The sequence below is a fragment of the Tupaia chinensis genome, unplaced genomic scaffold (genome assembly GCF_000334495.1).
Source record: "Tupaia chinensis unplaced genomic scaffold, TupChi_1.0 Scaffold000221_1, whole genome shotgun sequence".
Taxonomy (NCBI): domain Eukaryota; kingdom Metazoa; phylum Chordata; class Mammalia; order Scandentia; family Tupaiidae; genus Tupaia; species Tupaia belangeri.
The window spans coordinates 495,871-512,093 of NW_006159696.1; the positions used below are offsets into that span (position 1 = coordinate 495,871).

At 58.3% G+C, this 16,223-nt stretch overlaps 1 protein-coding gene and 1 long non-coding RNA gene across 2 annotated transcripts in view; one reads left to right on the forward strand and one right to left on the reverse strand.

Annotated features, from left to right (window-relative positions):
* The window catches only part of LOC102483877 (rho GTPase-activating protein 22), an 89,906-nt gene that overhangs the window by 39,262 nt on the left and 34,421 nt on the right, over positions 1 to 16,223 (forward strand). The window contains exons 3-4 of the mRNA XM_027771517.1: positions 13,621 to 13,797; positions 14,809 to 14,937. Of these exons, the coding sequence (XP_027627318.1) occupies positions 13,621 to 13,797; positions 14,809 to 14,937 (306 nt within the window). The remainder of the gene's footprint in view (positions 1 to 13,620; positions 13,798 to 14,808; positions 14,938 to 16,223) is intronic.
* Positions 3,237 to 8,170, reverse strand: LOC102471651 (uncharacterized). Its single transcript, XR_334453.2, has 3 exons — positions 7,942 to 8,170; positions 6,930 to 7,126; positions 3,237 to 4,135 (listed from the first exon to the last, which is right to left on the reverse strand). It is a non-coding gene; the product is annotated as an uncharacterized LOC102471651 (long non-coding RNA).

A 16,223-nucleotide genomic window follows, 5' to 3' on the forward strand; every position in this document is an offset into this window, starting at 1 on the left:
GGGCCGGCCGCGGTGGGCGCCACCAGGGGGGGGGGGGGGGGGGGGAGGACAGGCCGGGGCACGGGACCACATGCCCTCTGCCTTGCGGCAAGTCGCTTTCTCCCTGGGCCTGCCTGCCCTCAGCCTCTCTCTCCAGTTGGCAGAACTTACAGGGCTTTAACTACTTTTCCTGTTTGCTTCCTCCAGGCAGCCATCCTGGCCCACCCCTTGATCTGTTGAAGGGGACTAAATTTACCTGGAATTTACCCTCCACCCACTCCTAGTTTTTTGGGGGGAAGGGAGGGGGGGCAGCCTGTCAGGGGCCCTCAAACCCCCACTGAGAGGACTTCCTGAACCTCAGTACCTGGCTCCCACAGGTTTTGTGATGCAGAGTTGGAGTGAGGGCTGACCCAGTTATGGTTCAGGGTTTACACCACCTCCATAATAAAGAGAGGGGTGGGGGGAGCCTTCCATCCACACTTCCCCTTCTGGAGCCAGGACTCCCTTCTCTGTCGCTCCCACTTTAGCTACTTGGCTGTCCAGCCTGCTCTGACCCCAGGCACCCAGCCCCCACCCAGAGGCAGCCCATGCAGGGGCTGGCGTAGGTTTGCCCTGGGCTCAGACTAGGCCGTATGGTGTGAGTGGGCCTCACTGCATGACTGGCGTGCACGTCGCATGTCACAGCTCCAACACCTACCACTTACTGCTCCCTTGGCCTGTCACCGCCCACGCTGACCTCAGCGTCTCCTGCACACTGGACAGTAGGGGACGAGGAGGTGATAACACGGGGTGGCAGAGTCGCTGGAGCAGAGCTGGGCAGATCGGGTGGTGCTGCTAGGCTTGGCCCTGGGTCATGCTCATCTCTGAGGCCCACGGGGTTCCTTGTGGGACGGAACCCCCTCCGCACGTACCCGAGAGGGCGCCAGTGGGGTCTGGGGAAGAAGCTGGTGCTCACAGGTCCCTCGTTTGACGCCGAAGCCGTGGTTTTCTCCAGGCCCCTCTGCGTCGGCTACGCCGTGCTCCAGTCTAACCTCCAGGTCCCCCCACAACCTCCGGGACCTCTGCCGGGAACATCTCAAACCTGGTCTTGACCTGACAGTTGGCATTTAATATGCTGTTATTTTAACCTATCCCCCCAAATTATTATTTTTTATTAGCTAGAGGGCACATGTGCTCACCAGAGACACAGAGAGTGGAAGGAGGAAAGCACCCCGAAAGGGGATGGCCACGCCACAGTCCCTTCTCCTCCATTCTTCTCCTGGGATTTTGGGCACATATGCACACATACCTGTCATGTTTTTCAAGCCACTAGGTCCAGGATCGAACCGTGCATTCAGCCATGTGAGATCCAGCCCCTTAACCTCCAGACCTCGGGGCTGGCCCTCCCTCCAGATGACCTCTAAGTCTGTGCTGCGTCACGGTCAGAGGTGTTTTCGTCACAGCCGAGTGGCCTTACTGCTGAGACTGGCCAAGTCAGCCTCTCCGAGGTCAGAGGCAGGAGTCCTTGTGGGGACAGGCCCAGCGGCGGAGTTGGTGGGGGCAGCCCTCGAAGCCCAGTCAGTCCCTCATGCCCAGCCCCCAGAGTGCCTCCTAGCATGGCTATGAAAAGGAGGGTGGGTGAGCGAAGTGGGGAGGGTGTGGTGGAGGCTGGATGGGGAAGGTCAGGGAGACAGAGGGTTTTGAGCTAGGTCTTGATGAATGAGTAGGAGTTTTCCAGGTGCCAAGTGGGAGAGGTGCCAGCGTGTATCAAGACAGGGAGCTGTGACGTGCAGGGTGTCTCCTAGAGACGGGGGGACAGCTGGCCGCAGGAGCCTGGAGGGCAGCGGCAGAGCGGACATGTCCCAGAGGCAGGAGAGGCCATGGCACTGCGTGTGGGATTCTCACTGGGCACCGGAATCCAACCTGCATTTCAGAGACCACCCGCAGCACCAGGGCCGCCCAGCCAGCCCCACGCCCGCCCTCGCTTCGCTTCTGCAGTGTCCCTGGGGGAAGTCACAGTCCCAGCTCTCCCGTGGGGTGCCGCCCGGGGCAGCATCACACAGATTCCCAAAAAACCCGACTGTCCCCAGAACCACAAAGGAAGGATCTCGGAGAGACTGGTTTGAGAACTGAAACTGCTGCCGTGATGGGCGGGGAAAGGGGAACTCGGAGCAGAAAGCCTTCAGAGGGCAGCTGGGGCATTTTCTGAAATCCCAAGTACTCCGAGCACGGCCAGCCGCCCTGCTCCAGGGCCAACCCCAGGAGCCACTCAGAATGAACGCGAGAAGGCTGGCTGTGCCGTGAGCACCCGCGGAGACTCTGGGGCCTCGAGGGAGCTCAGCCCCTCCTTGCCCCATTCCCAGGTGCAGGGCCCTCCTTCCTGATGTCACATCGGCCAGACCCCAGCGTGTCCTCTCAGAACGAGGCATGCGGGCCCACGTCCGCACACCTGGTTGCGTGCATCACTATGTAAGTGTGCCGTGCAGTGCCACTTACAGTGTCACCACTCTGCCCTCCCGCAGGCCAGGGTCTAACGGGCACATTCGCTGTGTGACTCAGTGGGTGGCCGAGCTATTTCTAGCTCACTCTCGCCACCTCTTTAAGCACACGTGCAAATCTATCCGGAGAGCAAACCCCCAGGATGGGTTCTGCGTTACGTAAAATTTTGACAGAAACCTGTTTCCAAGTTATTCCCCAAAGAGCTTCTGCCAAGATCGATCTCTACCCACAGGGTAGGGTCTGCACACCCTCCTCGCCCCGATTTCTGGGCACCCCCATGCCCGCCATGGCCACTCGCCCCTGAGCAAGAGGCTGAGGCCACCCACCTGGTATAAAAACATTTATTTTACTTGTTGCTTTATATTAAGCCCCGTGTTCACTTAGTTGTTTGGTTGTTTTGTGTTTGCGTGTGCACGCACTCACCAGGGAGAAGCCCCGTGGGAGAGGGAGAGGGCTCACCCCCAGGGGCCCTGGTCCCTTCTCCATCTCTCCCTCCAGTCAGGGATTTGCACAGACAACACGCGTGCCTGGCATGTTTCTCACGCGGTTGAGGCTGCGATCAACCCATGTGGTCAGCCGTGTGGCATCCAGCCCCCTTAACTACCAGGCCATAGGCCGGCTCGTGGTTAGGTTTTCAGTCGGTAACGAGATACGCAGATGTGGCCAGGCAGACAGCCCGGCCGGCCCTGCAGCCTGCTCCCCGCCACCCACGCCCCCGCAGCAGGACCACTGCACCCAGCGCCCCTTCTCCTTCCGTTCGGATCCACACATACGCCTCCTGTCCGTCCACCGTCTCCTCTCCTGCCCTCTGTCCTTCGCAAAAATGACAGCGTATTATTTTTGCTGTTGCTTTTTCCCTCAGTGTCTGGCAAATAGCATTCTGGCACGAGGTATGTCCTGGTTTTTTCAATACCTTCAGAGCGTCACATTTTATGGGTGTGTCCTTACCCCCGCTCCTTCGCCAGCTGCTTTTTCACTTGGTGTGCTGTGCAAATATTTTTCACTTTGATGTAGTTGCAGTTTCTGTCATGGCCTCTGGTGTTTGACTCATCCTTAGAAGGGACTTCTTTGGTTTGAGATTCTACAAAATATTTCCCATGGTTGAGCCTGGTGATTTTATGCGTCATTTTTCATCTTTAAATATGAACCATCATACATTTTTGTTTTATGTGACATAGGAGCCAACTTGATTCTTTTCTTGGGGCTATCCAGTTGTCCCCATCCCATTTATTAAATTATCCATCCATTTGTAGTAACTCCTTAATTATATTACACACTCCCATCCGTGTTCGAGGCCTCCCACAGTTGTCATCCTGTGCCATGCTGTTCTAGTTATTGTAGCTCTGGAGTTTTGTCTTAATAATTGCTAAGGCTAGTTGGACTTTCTTATTGTTTTCTTCCTTTTCCTTTTTTTAATGCACTGACTGTTTTTGCTTTTGAACTTTTAGAGTCAACTTGTCTACTTCAAAACGAATCCTATTAGTACTTTATTATGTATCATTTATAGACTGAATTAGGGTCCACTGGCATCTCTCTGATGGCGTGTTTTTCCTTACATACATAGCATGCATGTCGGTTTCTTCTCATCTCTGCATATTAATTGCAGGTCCTGCTAACTTGCTGGATTCTTCGGTTGCTGATGATCGACTCAGGCATCTCCCACCTATAAACACGCCACCTGAAAATAACAGCAGCAGTAATAGTAACACCCCAGGCTCCTCTCCGGCTTTTGCGGTTTTGTCCAGTCGCACTAGCGAATACCCTCAGGAGCGCGCTGGCTAAGAGGGGTGATGGGGCATGCCCGCTCTGTCCTGGCTTGGCTGGAGCGTGGCGGCTCACAAAGCCGTGTTGGCTTCAGCCGTGCACTTACAGAGGAAGGCTCCATCTATCCCCATTTGACATAGACTTTTTATCAAAATGAATGTTAAGTTTGTCAAGTGCCTTTCGGGGTTTCTACTTCAAGCTGGGCTGCGGCCTGTCAGTGTGGACCAGAAAGTCACCAAAGGGTGCCTGGTGGCTCTTACGGTCCCTGCACCGCGTGTTTTCAGCTGCAGCAATTATTAAGACAAGACTCCAGAGCTAAGAAAAGCCCACCGGCTTAACCCAAAGGAAGTCTGTTACCCTCCCAGACCGAGAACCCAGAGGCAGCAAAGCCCACCGGCTTAACCCAAAGGAAGTCTGATCCCCTCCCAGACCGAGAACCCAGGGGCAGCTGCCGTGGGTGAGCTGTCGGGGCCCAGCCATGTCAGCCAGGCTCTGCAACCTGTGGGCTCCATCATCCCCCAGCGGGGTCACAGGATGACCAAGTGTCTGCAGACAGGGCTCTTCACTCGAACAGGAGTCTCCCGTGGGGTCCTCCCCAGCTGTCCCCTGGAGCCTGTCCTTGTGTCTCAGGGCCGGTCTGTGCCTTAGGGCAGCCTGTGAGATCCATCGGTCCTATTCTCTGAGTCCCTCTGTGTCGGGTAAGTGCTTGTCTTTCTCCACGGCTGTCTGCTAGTGTGCCTGTCCACATGCCCCGGATCACGGAGCCGTCCCTGTCCACGTGCCCTGGATCATGGAGCCGTCCCTGTCCACGTGCCCCAGATCACGGAGCCGTCCCTGTCCGCGTGCCCCGGATTACGGAGCCGTCCCTGTCTGCGTGCCCCGGATTACGGAACCGTCCCTGCGTTGGCTGTGACTAGGCAGCTGGGATGTCCCCATGTGTTGTCGCCGCTCTAGGCGTTTTTGAGTCTGAACTTGGTCTCTGCTCTGGCCGCTGCCTCTCTTAGGCCAGGGTCCTGGACGTCTGGCCGCAGCTCAGCAGTGCCATCGCAGGCAGAGCAGGGTGCAAAAGCGCCAGGACGTTGGGGCACAGGCCCGGCTGGGGGGGCTGCCGAGGCCCACCGGGAGCTGACTGCCCGGGCACTACCCCGACCCTTTTCCTGGGACTGGCCGGGGCAGTGAGTGGGCTGTTTAGGATGTGCTGCTTCCATGTGTGAGTCATTTTGCTGCCTCCGGCCCCCAGGGAAGGGGCCTGGTGGGGGCCTCGGCATGGACTGCCTGGAGGCCTAGGACAGGCAGGAGGAGAGCACTTCTGTTTGTTCAAAGCCACTGATTGCCTGGGGTGAAACCAGGTCTCAGCTCGCTCAGCACGTCCAGGGGCCGCAGGGCTGAGTGCACCCAGCGCTGCTGCACTGTGTCCAGGCTGTGCGTGCAGTTGCTGCAGGGGACAGGGTGGTGGGGGACTCTGTTGGCCTCTGGCCTGCTCAGGCTACTCTGTCCTTTCTGCACAGAATCATCTCAGAAAACAGACGTGTGGCCCCTGACTGTGGACGGGCACGCGGCACGTATTTGCGCCTTACGCAAGTGGGGACTTGCCCTGGGCTCGTGCCCGCACAGTGCACTAAGGGGCAGGGTCCAGCACAGCCCTGAAGCAACTGTGGACACCGGGTTTCTACTCCACCCTGCCCAAGGCCTCTCTTCCTGGAATCCTGCCCCTTCACTCTGCCAGCCCCACTGAGAGAGCCAGTGTCCCCATGCAGTGACAGGTCGGGACAGAGCTCAGGACCTGCAGTGCTGCCCTGGGGGACAGAACACTCGGGCCTGCAGTTGCTGTGAGTGGTGAAACCACCTGTGGCTGAGCCCCCAGGCTGAGGGGGCCTGGCAGGCCGTGCTGGGGAAGGCGAGCCCGGCTACGATTGCTTCGTTCCCGAGTCTCGGGCGGTGCTCCTTTTCCTTCCAGATCTGTTTTCCTAAAGGGGTCCATCCTTCCCTGCCTGCTCAGGGCGCCTTTGACTAGAAGGCGACCTGCACTTCACTGTCAGCCACGCCTGCCCTGCACACTTTCCACCCCCCCTCCACTCCAGGTGTCCGGAAATTGGGAACTGTCAGCTGTTCAAGGCCTTGGCGGTGGCTGCTGCTCTGTCACCTCGAAAAAGGAGGCAGGAAGCTCAGGTGACCCCCAAGCACCCACAGTGGGGCTGTCACTGGGAAGCCAGCACCTGGCAGTGGCCCCGAGGCCTGCCCGGGGGACACAAGGTGAGGGGCCTACTACCCTCTTGAGGTGAAGCCTCACTCTTTCAGCTGAGCAAGCACGTCTTGGCTTTGGGCTACACCGGAGGCCCTGGCCCAGGGTGTACAGTCAGCTTGCTGTCCATGTCCCTTGGTCACCCTCCAAGGGTGGGTGACAGTGGTCCATACCCTCGAGACCAGCTAGCTGGATGCAGCAGCTGGCTTCAAGCTAGGATCTGGGAGAGCCCGGTGGGCGCAGCCTATACCCCGGTGGTGTGTGAGCCACCTTGATCCCTCTGCCCCTGCTGGCAACCCCAGAGGGGCACTGCCCAGCACCTCCACCCAGCCAGGTGCAGACAGTTCTAGGGGAAAGGATACAGAGAGGGACTCCCCACCCCAGTGGCCGCACTGCATTAGGAGGGGATCCAGGAAACACCAGCCCCGGAACTTCAGCAGATAACCTGATCTTGTGTAACTCGTACCTTCCGTGAGAATTCTGGCAAACACCAGGTGAGATTTCAGCAGGCACCTGGGGACAGCAGCCGAGGCGGAGAGCAGAGAGCGAGCCCAGGCAGACAGCCCGGAGGCAGCAGCTCTGGGTTGGGGGTTCCGGCCTTTCCAGTTCTCAGCTGTGTGACTGTTGGTAAAGCACCCCATCTCTCTGAGCCTGTTTCTTTACCTGTAAAGCAAGAATGAGAACACCTATCTCAGAAGTTACGGGAAGAGGGACGGCCACAGAGCACGCACGCAGTGGCTGGCACCGAGCTGCGGCTGTTCTTTATGTCATTATCACCTTCTTCGGCCTGGCAGGAGACGTGAGAAAGCTCCCCGCCAGATCCCCACCTCCAGGCCTACTAAGGGGGCAGGCTGTGCTCGACAAGACGGGGGCTGTATTCACGACCTCTCCCTACACAAGTTACCCCAAAACGAACTGGCTTAAAACAAAAACATTTGCCCTCTCACGGTTTTGGCAGGTCAGGAATTGGGCATGGCTTAGCTGGACTCTCTGGCTGGAAATCTTTGCCTGTCTGAGCCAGGTGTTGGGTGCAGCCGTGGTCTCATCTGGAGGCACGACCAAGGGCAGATCCACCTCAGGCTCAATCGTGTGGTTCTCAGAACGGGACAGTTCCTTGAGGACTGTTGAACTGAACCCCAGTCCCTCACTGTTGGCCAGAGGCTTCTCTCACCCCAGGGGCCTCCTCACAGGCAGTGTCTTCCATCAGAACCAGTAAATGAGAGGAGAGGGGACACAAAGACAGAAGCCACAGACTCGTTATAACCTAATCTGGGAAGCAACAGTCTATCACATTTTGCCTTGTAGCAGTCACTATTTTCTTTGTCCCTGTCAGCCCAGTGGGGCAGGCTGTCCATGCCTCCACTCATTCAGCCCAGAGTCCTCAGCTCCCCACCTCCAGGCCAGGTGAAAGAGATGGGTGCCCCCCCCCCTGTCAGGGCACAGAACATCTCTGGGGTGGGAACACAGGGCGGGGGTACCTGGCTGCTGCAGGGTGACCTGCCTCTCGTCTTCATTTCCGTGCTGGGGCCCAGTGCCTTGCAGGGACCCAGGCAGGTCTTTCTCACCCCACCCTGGAGGAGAAAAGACAGAAGTTCCCCAGGAGAGACAGGTGGCTGTGAGCACAGAAGGACCCATAGCTGCCAGCCAGGTGAGGCTGCTGAGTACAGGAGGGACCGTAGTTGCCAGCCAGGTGAGGCTATGAGCATGGGAGGGACTATGCTGTCAGCCAGGTGAGGCTGAGAGCACAGGAGGGACCGTAGCTGCCAGCCAGGTGAGGCTGCTGAGTACAAGAGGAACCGTAGCTGCCAGCCAGGTGAGTTGTGAGCCTGAGAGGGACCATAGCTGTCAGCCAGGTGAGGCTGCGAGCATGGGAGGGACCATAGCTGCCAGCCAGGTGAGGCTGCGAGCACGGGAGGGACCATAGCTGCCAGCCAGGTGAGACTGTGAACATGGGAGGGACCATAGCTGTCAGCCAGGTGAGACTGTGAGCACGGGAGGGACCATAGCTGCCAGCTGGGTGAGACTGTGAACATGGGAGGGACCATAGCTGTCAGCCAGGTGAGACTGTGAACATGGGAGGGACCATAGCTGTCAGCCAGGTGAGACTGTGAACATGGGAGGGACCATAGCTGTCAGCCAGGTGAGGCTGAGAGCACAGGAGAGACTGTAGCTGTCAGCCAGGTGAGGCTGCGAGCACAGGAGGGACCTTAGCTGCCAGCCAGGTGAGGCTGTGAGCACAGGAAATGGCCCGGCAGATAGAGAGGTGCTGTCAGGGCTGCGTACACTCCAGCTTGAAGACTTCTTTGGTCCAAGTGCATATGAAGTAGGGCAGTGACTTTTTTTTGAGAGGTTTTTGCTATAGGGCGCGTGTGCTCGTCAGAGAGACAGAAAGCGAGAAATCACCCCCCAGGGGGATGGCCACACCACAGTCCCTTCTCTTCCATTCTCTTCCTGGGATCTTGGGCATGCACACACATGCCCCCGGTGTGAGTTTTAAGCCACCAGGTCCAGGACGCAAACCCCGGTCGACTACATGGGAGTCCAGCGACATAGCCATTATGCTAACTGCTGGTCCCGGGCAGTGACTCTTAACAATTACATGTGAAAATCTAGATACTATTTTGGATATATTAAGAAAAATAAAATGTTATTAAAATAATTACACCAATTTCTCTTTTACTTTTTTTTTTTAAGAGAGTTTTGCTATAGGACATGTGTGCTCGCCGGAGAGACAGAGACAGAAAGTGAGAAATCATTCCCTGGGGAGGCGGCCACACCACAATCCCTTCTCCATTCTTCTCTCAGGATCCTGGGCACACGCACACGTGCCTGGCGTGAGTTTCAAGCCACCGGCTCTGGGACTTAAACCCCAGTCGGCCAGGTGGGAGTCCAGTGACGTAACCATTATGGCATCCACTGGTCCCTTTCTTACTTCTTTAAAATTGCACGTGGGTCGCATCGCGTTTCCACCAGCCCACCACCAGACGGTCATAGCCCCAGCTTGGCCTTTGCCCCTGGTAATCTGGCTACTGGGGCCCTCCTGGTGCACCCCTCTCTCCTGGGCAGCCAGGGAATGACCAGGGGCCCTGTGGCAAATCAGACACGACTGCTGCCGCCTCTTATTTTATTATTTTTTTAAGAATTATTTTATAGGGACCAGCAGTTAGCATAATGGCTATGTCGCTGGACTCCCACGTAGTCGACCTCGGTTCGAGTCCCAGACCTGGCAGCTTAAACACACGCTGGGCGCGGGGGGGTGTGTGTTGTGTGTGCCCAAGATCCCGAGAGGAGGGGTAGAAGGGATTGTGGTGTGGCCACCCCCCCCGGGGGGGTGATTTCTCGCTTTCTGTCACTCTCTCTCTCTCTCTCTCTCTCTCTGTCTTTCTGGCAAGTGCATGCGCCCTATAGCAAAAACCTCTCCAAAAAACAAACAAACAAAAAAAAAAACAAGAATTATTTTATTCAACTTAATTTACTTATTTAAATTTGATCAGAGAGGGACAGAGTGGGAGAGAGAAAGTGAGAAAGCAAGCTGCCAGGTCTGGGACTTGAACCGCAGTCGGCCATATGGGAGTCCAGTGCCCTTAACCACCACGCCACCTGCCGGCCCCTGGTGCCACTTTTAAAGGGGGACTTTTTAAGGCCATCTTCCGTATACCTGATAGAGGAGGCTGCTCGGACCACGATCTGAGCTGCACGGCTGCACCTGGTGTCGGGCCGAGCGCCAGCCCCGCGCCTGAAGGTGCTCACACACCTCACCGCGTGCTCTTTGTCTTACGGCATTTTCCTACGAAAGGGTCTAAGCCAGCTCCCCTGCCAGGATCTGCTGGCTTTTGGAGCCACCCCTGCCCCCCGAGGGACAGGAAGAACTGGGCGGGGGTCTTGCTTGGTCACCTGGGGCTGGTGCCTGAAGGAGCCCTAGGCCGAAGTCGTGAGTGGGGCGGGGAAAGGGGTGCTGGGAGCTGGCCTGCCTGGGTCAGAGTTCACTTTACATACACAGCCCCAGCTACAGCTTGGACACTTTCCTTCCTTCTTTTTTTTTTTTTTTTCCTGAGAGGTTTTTGCTAAAAGGCACATGTGCTCACTGGAGAGACACAGAGACACAAAGAGACAGAAAGAAGAAGTTACCCCCAGAGGGGATGGCCATGCCACAACCCCTTCTCCTCCATTCTACCCTCAGGATTTGGGGCACACATGCACGCACATGTGCCTGGCATGAGTTTTAAGCCGCCAGGTCTGGGACTTGAACCACAATCTACTACATGGGAGTTCAGCGACATAACCATTACACCATCCACTGGTCCCTTCCTTTCTTCTTCTTAAAGTTTATTTTTTCCATGAGAGAAAAAAGGGACTCTTGATGGGGCCTTCATGCCAGGACCCACGGCCAGCCTCAGCTGCCTGGATCATGAGCCTGCACATGCCCGCCCAGGGAGGTCCTGGGACGTGAGCCCAGCCTGTCCCACGGGGTCCGGCCGTATTACCGCTGCCCAACTGCAGTCCCTTGAATACGCGTTTAACCGTCTCTGGGCTTCAGTTTCCTTCTCTTTAAAATGGGGGATCATGGTACCAGTTCCCTCGAGGTGCTGCAAGTGTCCCAGCTCCCAGTGCCCCCTCTCCACCTGCTGCTACCTAACGGGGAGTGCCCGCGCGAGCCAGTCACCTTGGTTCCGCCGCTAAGACTGTCCTCGTAGGCTCCGGGCATGCCTGCCCCCGCTGCCTCTGCCCACTGTGCTGGAGTTGGGCACGCATCAGACGGGGGTGGGCTGGATGAACGGGGGAAGTCAGCGTGCCTTGCAAACACACGAGGTGTGCGCTATGTTTGATTGTGGTCCAGGCTGTGGGAGAACGAAGCCCAGGAGGGAGCACGGGCGCGGGGTGATGTGGCCAGGATAGAGCCCCCCAAAGGCGGCATTTGAAGAAAGGCCTGAAGGAGGTGCGGCGGCGAGCTCTGCCAATATCTGGAAGAACAAGTTTCTGGGAACAGCAAGTGCAAAGGGGTCAGCAGGTGCGCAGGCCACGCAGCAGGAGTGCGCCGGGCGGGTGTGAGATGGGAGAAGCAATGGGAGACCAAGGTCTGCGGCCGCGGGTGCAGGACTGGGGCCTCAAGATCATCTCAAGGGCTTTGCCAAAGTGGGGGCTACCGAGCAGAAGGAGCAGCCTGCGTGGGCTCGGTGCCTCGGGGCTACAGGGCGAGGAGGAAGCCAGAGCCTCAGGGAGGACTCCAGGCGAGGAGTGAGTGTGGCCGGACCAGCGGGGACAGGGAAGAGGTGCCAGCTTTTGGATGTGACTTGGAGGAGCCGGGAGAATTTGCGGATAGGAAAGGACGTGAGAGAGGAGCCGAGGCGTGTCTGGTTTTGACCTGAGTGGCCAGAGGAAGGACTGGCGTCCCCTGCAAGGCGGGCGATGTGGAGAGGGACTTGGTGCAGGTCCAGGCGGGCCGTGAACTGGTGACTACCGGCACAGGACAGCACTGGGCCGAGACTGGATGAGCCCACCCGGAGGAGGGGGTCAGTGGAGGCACTGGGGGAGGACGCGTCCAGCCACACTAACCTTCTGCCTTGGAGCTGGTCTGCTAAGCAGGGAGGGTCATTTCTGCAGTGCCACCTATGCCCGTGAGTGTCCGTTTAGATTCACAGGCAGTGTAGATCTGCCCCCTGGGGACACTTCCCCGAAGGGACGTTTGGCAATGCGTGGAGGTGCAGGGGTTGTTGTGACCTGGGAGGAAGGGCTGTGCTGACCCTGCCAGCTCCAGGTAGAGGCTTCCACTGCGGTGCTTAGCACCCCAGACATACAGATGGGCGCCCTGCCCGCGGGCAGCATCTGGCCAGGTTACAGCAGCGCCCAGCCGAGAGCCCTGCTCTGAGTCTGTGTTGGGTGTGAGGATGGAGCTGAGCCAGCAGGGAGCTGCCAGCGCCTGGGTGCTGCAGTGAGGTGCCCAGGTACCTTTGTCTTCACCCTACACGGATGTGACACAGCATGGACGCTTGGGCAAATCACGTCACAGTGTTCTGTGGGGCAGAGCCAGCACCATTGACGAGGCCTCAGATGCCCGTGGGATGGGGTGGAAACGGGCCAGGGGCTGATTAGGAAAAGGAACACGAACTAGCCACAGTGGCGTGTGGCTGAAACATGCACCCCCAGCTGGGACAACACGGGAGGTGCGGGTCTAACCTACAGGCCATGCCGTGGAGGTCCTGGAATCCTGGTGACTCCAGAGCCGGGGGCAGGAGTACCGTGAGCTTGAGGCCAGCCCGGGTGACACGGCAAGGTCCTGTCTGAAACAACTGGTGAGGTGGTGCCCTCGCCACCCTAGCCAGGAAGCTGAAGCGGGAGGACTGTAACAGGGAAAGGGACAGAGGAGCAGTAAGGGTAGGCCTCTATCTTCCACGACGAGTTCTTCCTGAAATACGTGCCGTTACCGTCTTTTCTTTAAAGCGAATCCGAACCTCCCTAAGGAGTAGAGGGAAGTAGGCATGGGCACGGATGCCGAGGAAGCCCGGAGCCCGCGTCCACGGCCCGCTGGCTCTCCTTGTACTGCCTTGGCCTCCACAGAGGTTGTACGTTGAGAACAGAGAACGCTCATGGCCAAACAGACCTGGGTTTGAATCCCGGCCGGTGCACCGTCTGTCCTGAGCTCATGTGGAACCTGCCCGAGCCCCGTCCCTACGCGGTGAAGCAGGGTCAGTGCCCCCTCTGTGGGCACTGAGGACGGACTGCCCGCTGTGGAGCGCCTGGCGCAGGGCTCCATCCAGCGACCTGGTGGTGCGAGACTTCCCCTGGGACCCAATGAAGCAGTAGGGACCCATTTACCCTCGCGCCTGACGCCGCCAGTAACATAGAAAGGGGGTAGCGTGGCCTCGGAAGCTGCGCTTTCACTGTGGCCCGAGAGATGGGAAACGAGGTGAGCCTGCCCCTGCACCGCTGGGCCGCCCTGAGAGTTTCCACGCTGTGGTGTAGACAGGGGAGACCCAGGTGGAGCACACTGGATTCCGTGGAGGGACAGAGCCGAGAGTCCGGGAGATCGAGGCACCCAGAGTTTTCAGGACAGCAAACCAAAGCGGAGAGAACTACACAGAGAGAACACGCGGGACTTCACCGAGAGGCCTTGCACCTGCACGCGAGGACCCCACTAAGCTCTGTCTCCTGTCTTGCAGGTGCTGCCGGGGAGCGCGAGAAGGTGCCGGCCAACCCGGAGGCGCTCCTGCTCATGGCCAGCTCCCAGCGCGACATGGAGGACTGGGTGCAGGCCATCCGCCGGGCCATCTGGGCCCCGCTTGGCGGAGGTACTGCCCGTAGCTCGCATGCCCGCCCCATAGAACCCTTGTCTCCAGGTAATCACACCTGCGCCTCCCACCCGCCTGAGCCCGGGGCCCCTCGCTGGGGCCTTCTGGTGATGTTTCCCACACAGGCTGGCTGTCCCGTTGCCGCCCTCCAGTCACCACTTCCCCATGGATACAGCGGGAAAATGAGGCCTAGTTTCGAAAACGTGCCCTGTGCTTATCAGCGTCCCAGTCTTTGCTTTGGTGTCCAGACCCCCAATGGACGCCAGTGCACATGGGCTCCACACGTGGCCACAGCAGCTGCATGCTTGCGGGGGATGTCTAAGGGGCTCTGCTGGGCCCCCTCGCTGTGGCCACAAGGGGGACCCTGCCCTGCTGCCCACGAGTGCACTCCCTGTCCCTGATCTGAAAGCAGGAGTTGCCATTACTCGCTTCCTCCTTTAGTTGGAAACATTTACTGGGTGCCTAAAATGTCCCGGGTTTTATTCCAGGTGGTAGGGCTCAGCATAAATAATGCAGGCCACCCTCCTCCCTCTCCTGCCCTCCACTCTGCGGGAGACAGACATGTTTCTGCTGCTGCCTGGTTCAAAACACAGCAAAGCTAGGGCCAGCAGGTGGCATGGTGGTTAAGGCGCTGGACTCCCACATGGCCAACCACAGTTCAAGTCCTGGACCTGGTGGCTTCAAACTCAAGTCGGGTGCTTGTGCTTGCCCAAAATCCTGAGAGGAGAGTAGAGAAGGAACTGTGGCATGGCCATCTCCCCCGGGGGTGATTTCTCACTTTCTCTCTCTCCATCATCTCTCTGTCTCTCTGGTGAGCACACATGCCCTAGGCCGCCCTGAGAGTTTCCACGCTGTGGTGTAGACAGGGGAGACCCAGGTGGAGCACACTGGATTCCGTGGAGGGACAGAGCCGAGAGTCCGGGAGATCGAGGCACCCAGAGTTTTCAGGACAGCAAACCAAAGCGGAGAGAACTACACAGAGAGAACACGCGGGACTTCACCGAGAGGCCTTGCACCTGCACGCGAGGACCCCACTAAGCTCTGTCTCCTGTCTTGCAGGTGCTGCCGGGGAGCGCGAGAAGGTGCCGGCCAACCCGGAGGCGCTCCTGCTCATGGCCAGCTCCCAGCGCGACATGGAGGACTGGGTGCAGGCCATCCGCCGGGCCATCTGGGCCCCGCTTGGCGGAGGTACTGCCCGTAGCTCGCATGCCCGCCCCATAGAACCCTTGTCTCCAGGTAATCACACCTGCGCCTCCCACCCGCCTGAGCCCGGGGCCCCTCGCTGGGGCCTTCTGGTGATGTTTCCCACACAGGCTGGCTGTCCCGTTGCCGCCCTCCAGTCACCACTTCCCCATGGATACAGCGGGAAAATGAGGCCTAGTTTCGAAAACGTGCCCTGTGCTTATCAGCGTCCCAGTCTTTGCTTTGGTGTCCAGACCCCCAATGGACGCCAGTGCACATGGGCTCCACACGTGGCCACAGCAGCTGCATGCTTGCGGGGGATGTCTAAGGGGCTCTGCTGGGCCCCCTCGCTGTGGCCACAAGGGGGACCCTGCCCTGCTGCCCACGAGTGCACTCCCTGTCCCTGATCTGAAAGCAGGAGTTGCCATTACTCGCTTCCTCCTTTAGTTGGAAACATTTACTGGGTGCCTAAAATGTCCCGGGTTTTATTCCAGGTGGTAGGGCTCAGCATAAATAATGCAGGCCACCCTCCTCCCTCTCCTGCCCTCCACTCTGCGGGAGACAGACATGTTTCTGCTGCTGCCTGGTTCAAAACACAGCAAAGCTAGGGCCAGCAGGTGGCATGGTGGTTAAGGCGCTGGACTCCCACATGGCCAACCACAGTTCAAGTCCTGGACCTGGTGGCTTCAAACTCAAGTCGGGTGCTTGTGCTTGCCCAAAATCCTGAGAGGAGAGTAGAGAAGGAACTGTGGCATGGCCATCTCCCCCGGGGGTGATTTCTCACTTTCTCTCTCTCCATCATCTCTCTGTCTCTCTGGTGAGCACACATGCCCTATAGCAAAAAATCTCTCTCTAAAAAAGAAAGATATACAACCAAGCCAAGCCCCGCGAGGGGCAGAGGGACATGTTGGGTGGGATGGTTTAGGAGGCTCAACAGAAAGCGGAGGTGTTCTGGGAAGAGCCTTCGGCAGAGGGACTGGCAGTGCCCAGGCCCTGGGGTAGGAGTGACTTGTGGGAGGAGCACTGAGCACATCAGGAAGGCCAGTGGGTCAGAGGAGTGACAGGAGAGGGGAGGGCCCGAGGCGGGCCAGGTCTCCCGGGGCCCTGGGGCCTATGCAGGGATTTCAGAGTGTTCTAAATGCAGTGGGGTGTCAGGGAGCAGAGACAGACAGGGCCTGACTTAGATGTGTAAAATGAGCCTCTGGCCTCCGTGAGGAGCTGACCATAGAGAAACCGGAGGGGCTGGAGGTGGTGCGGAGCAGTGGGGGCGGGGTGGTGCGGAGCAGTGGGGG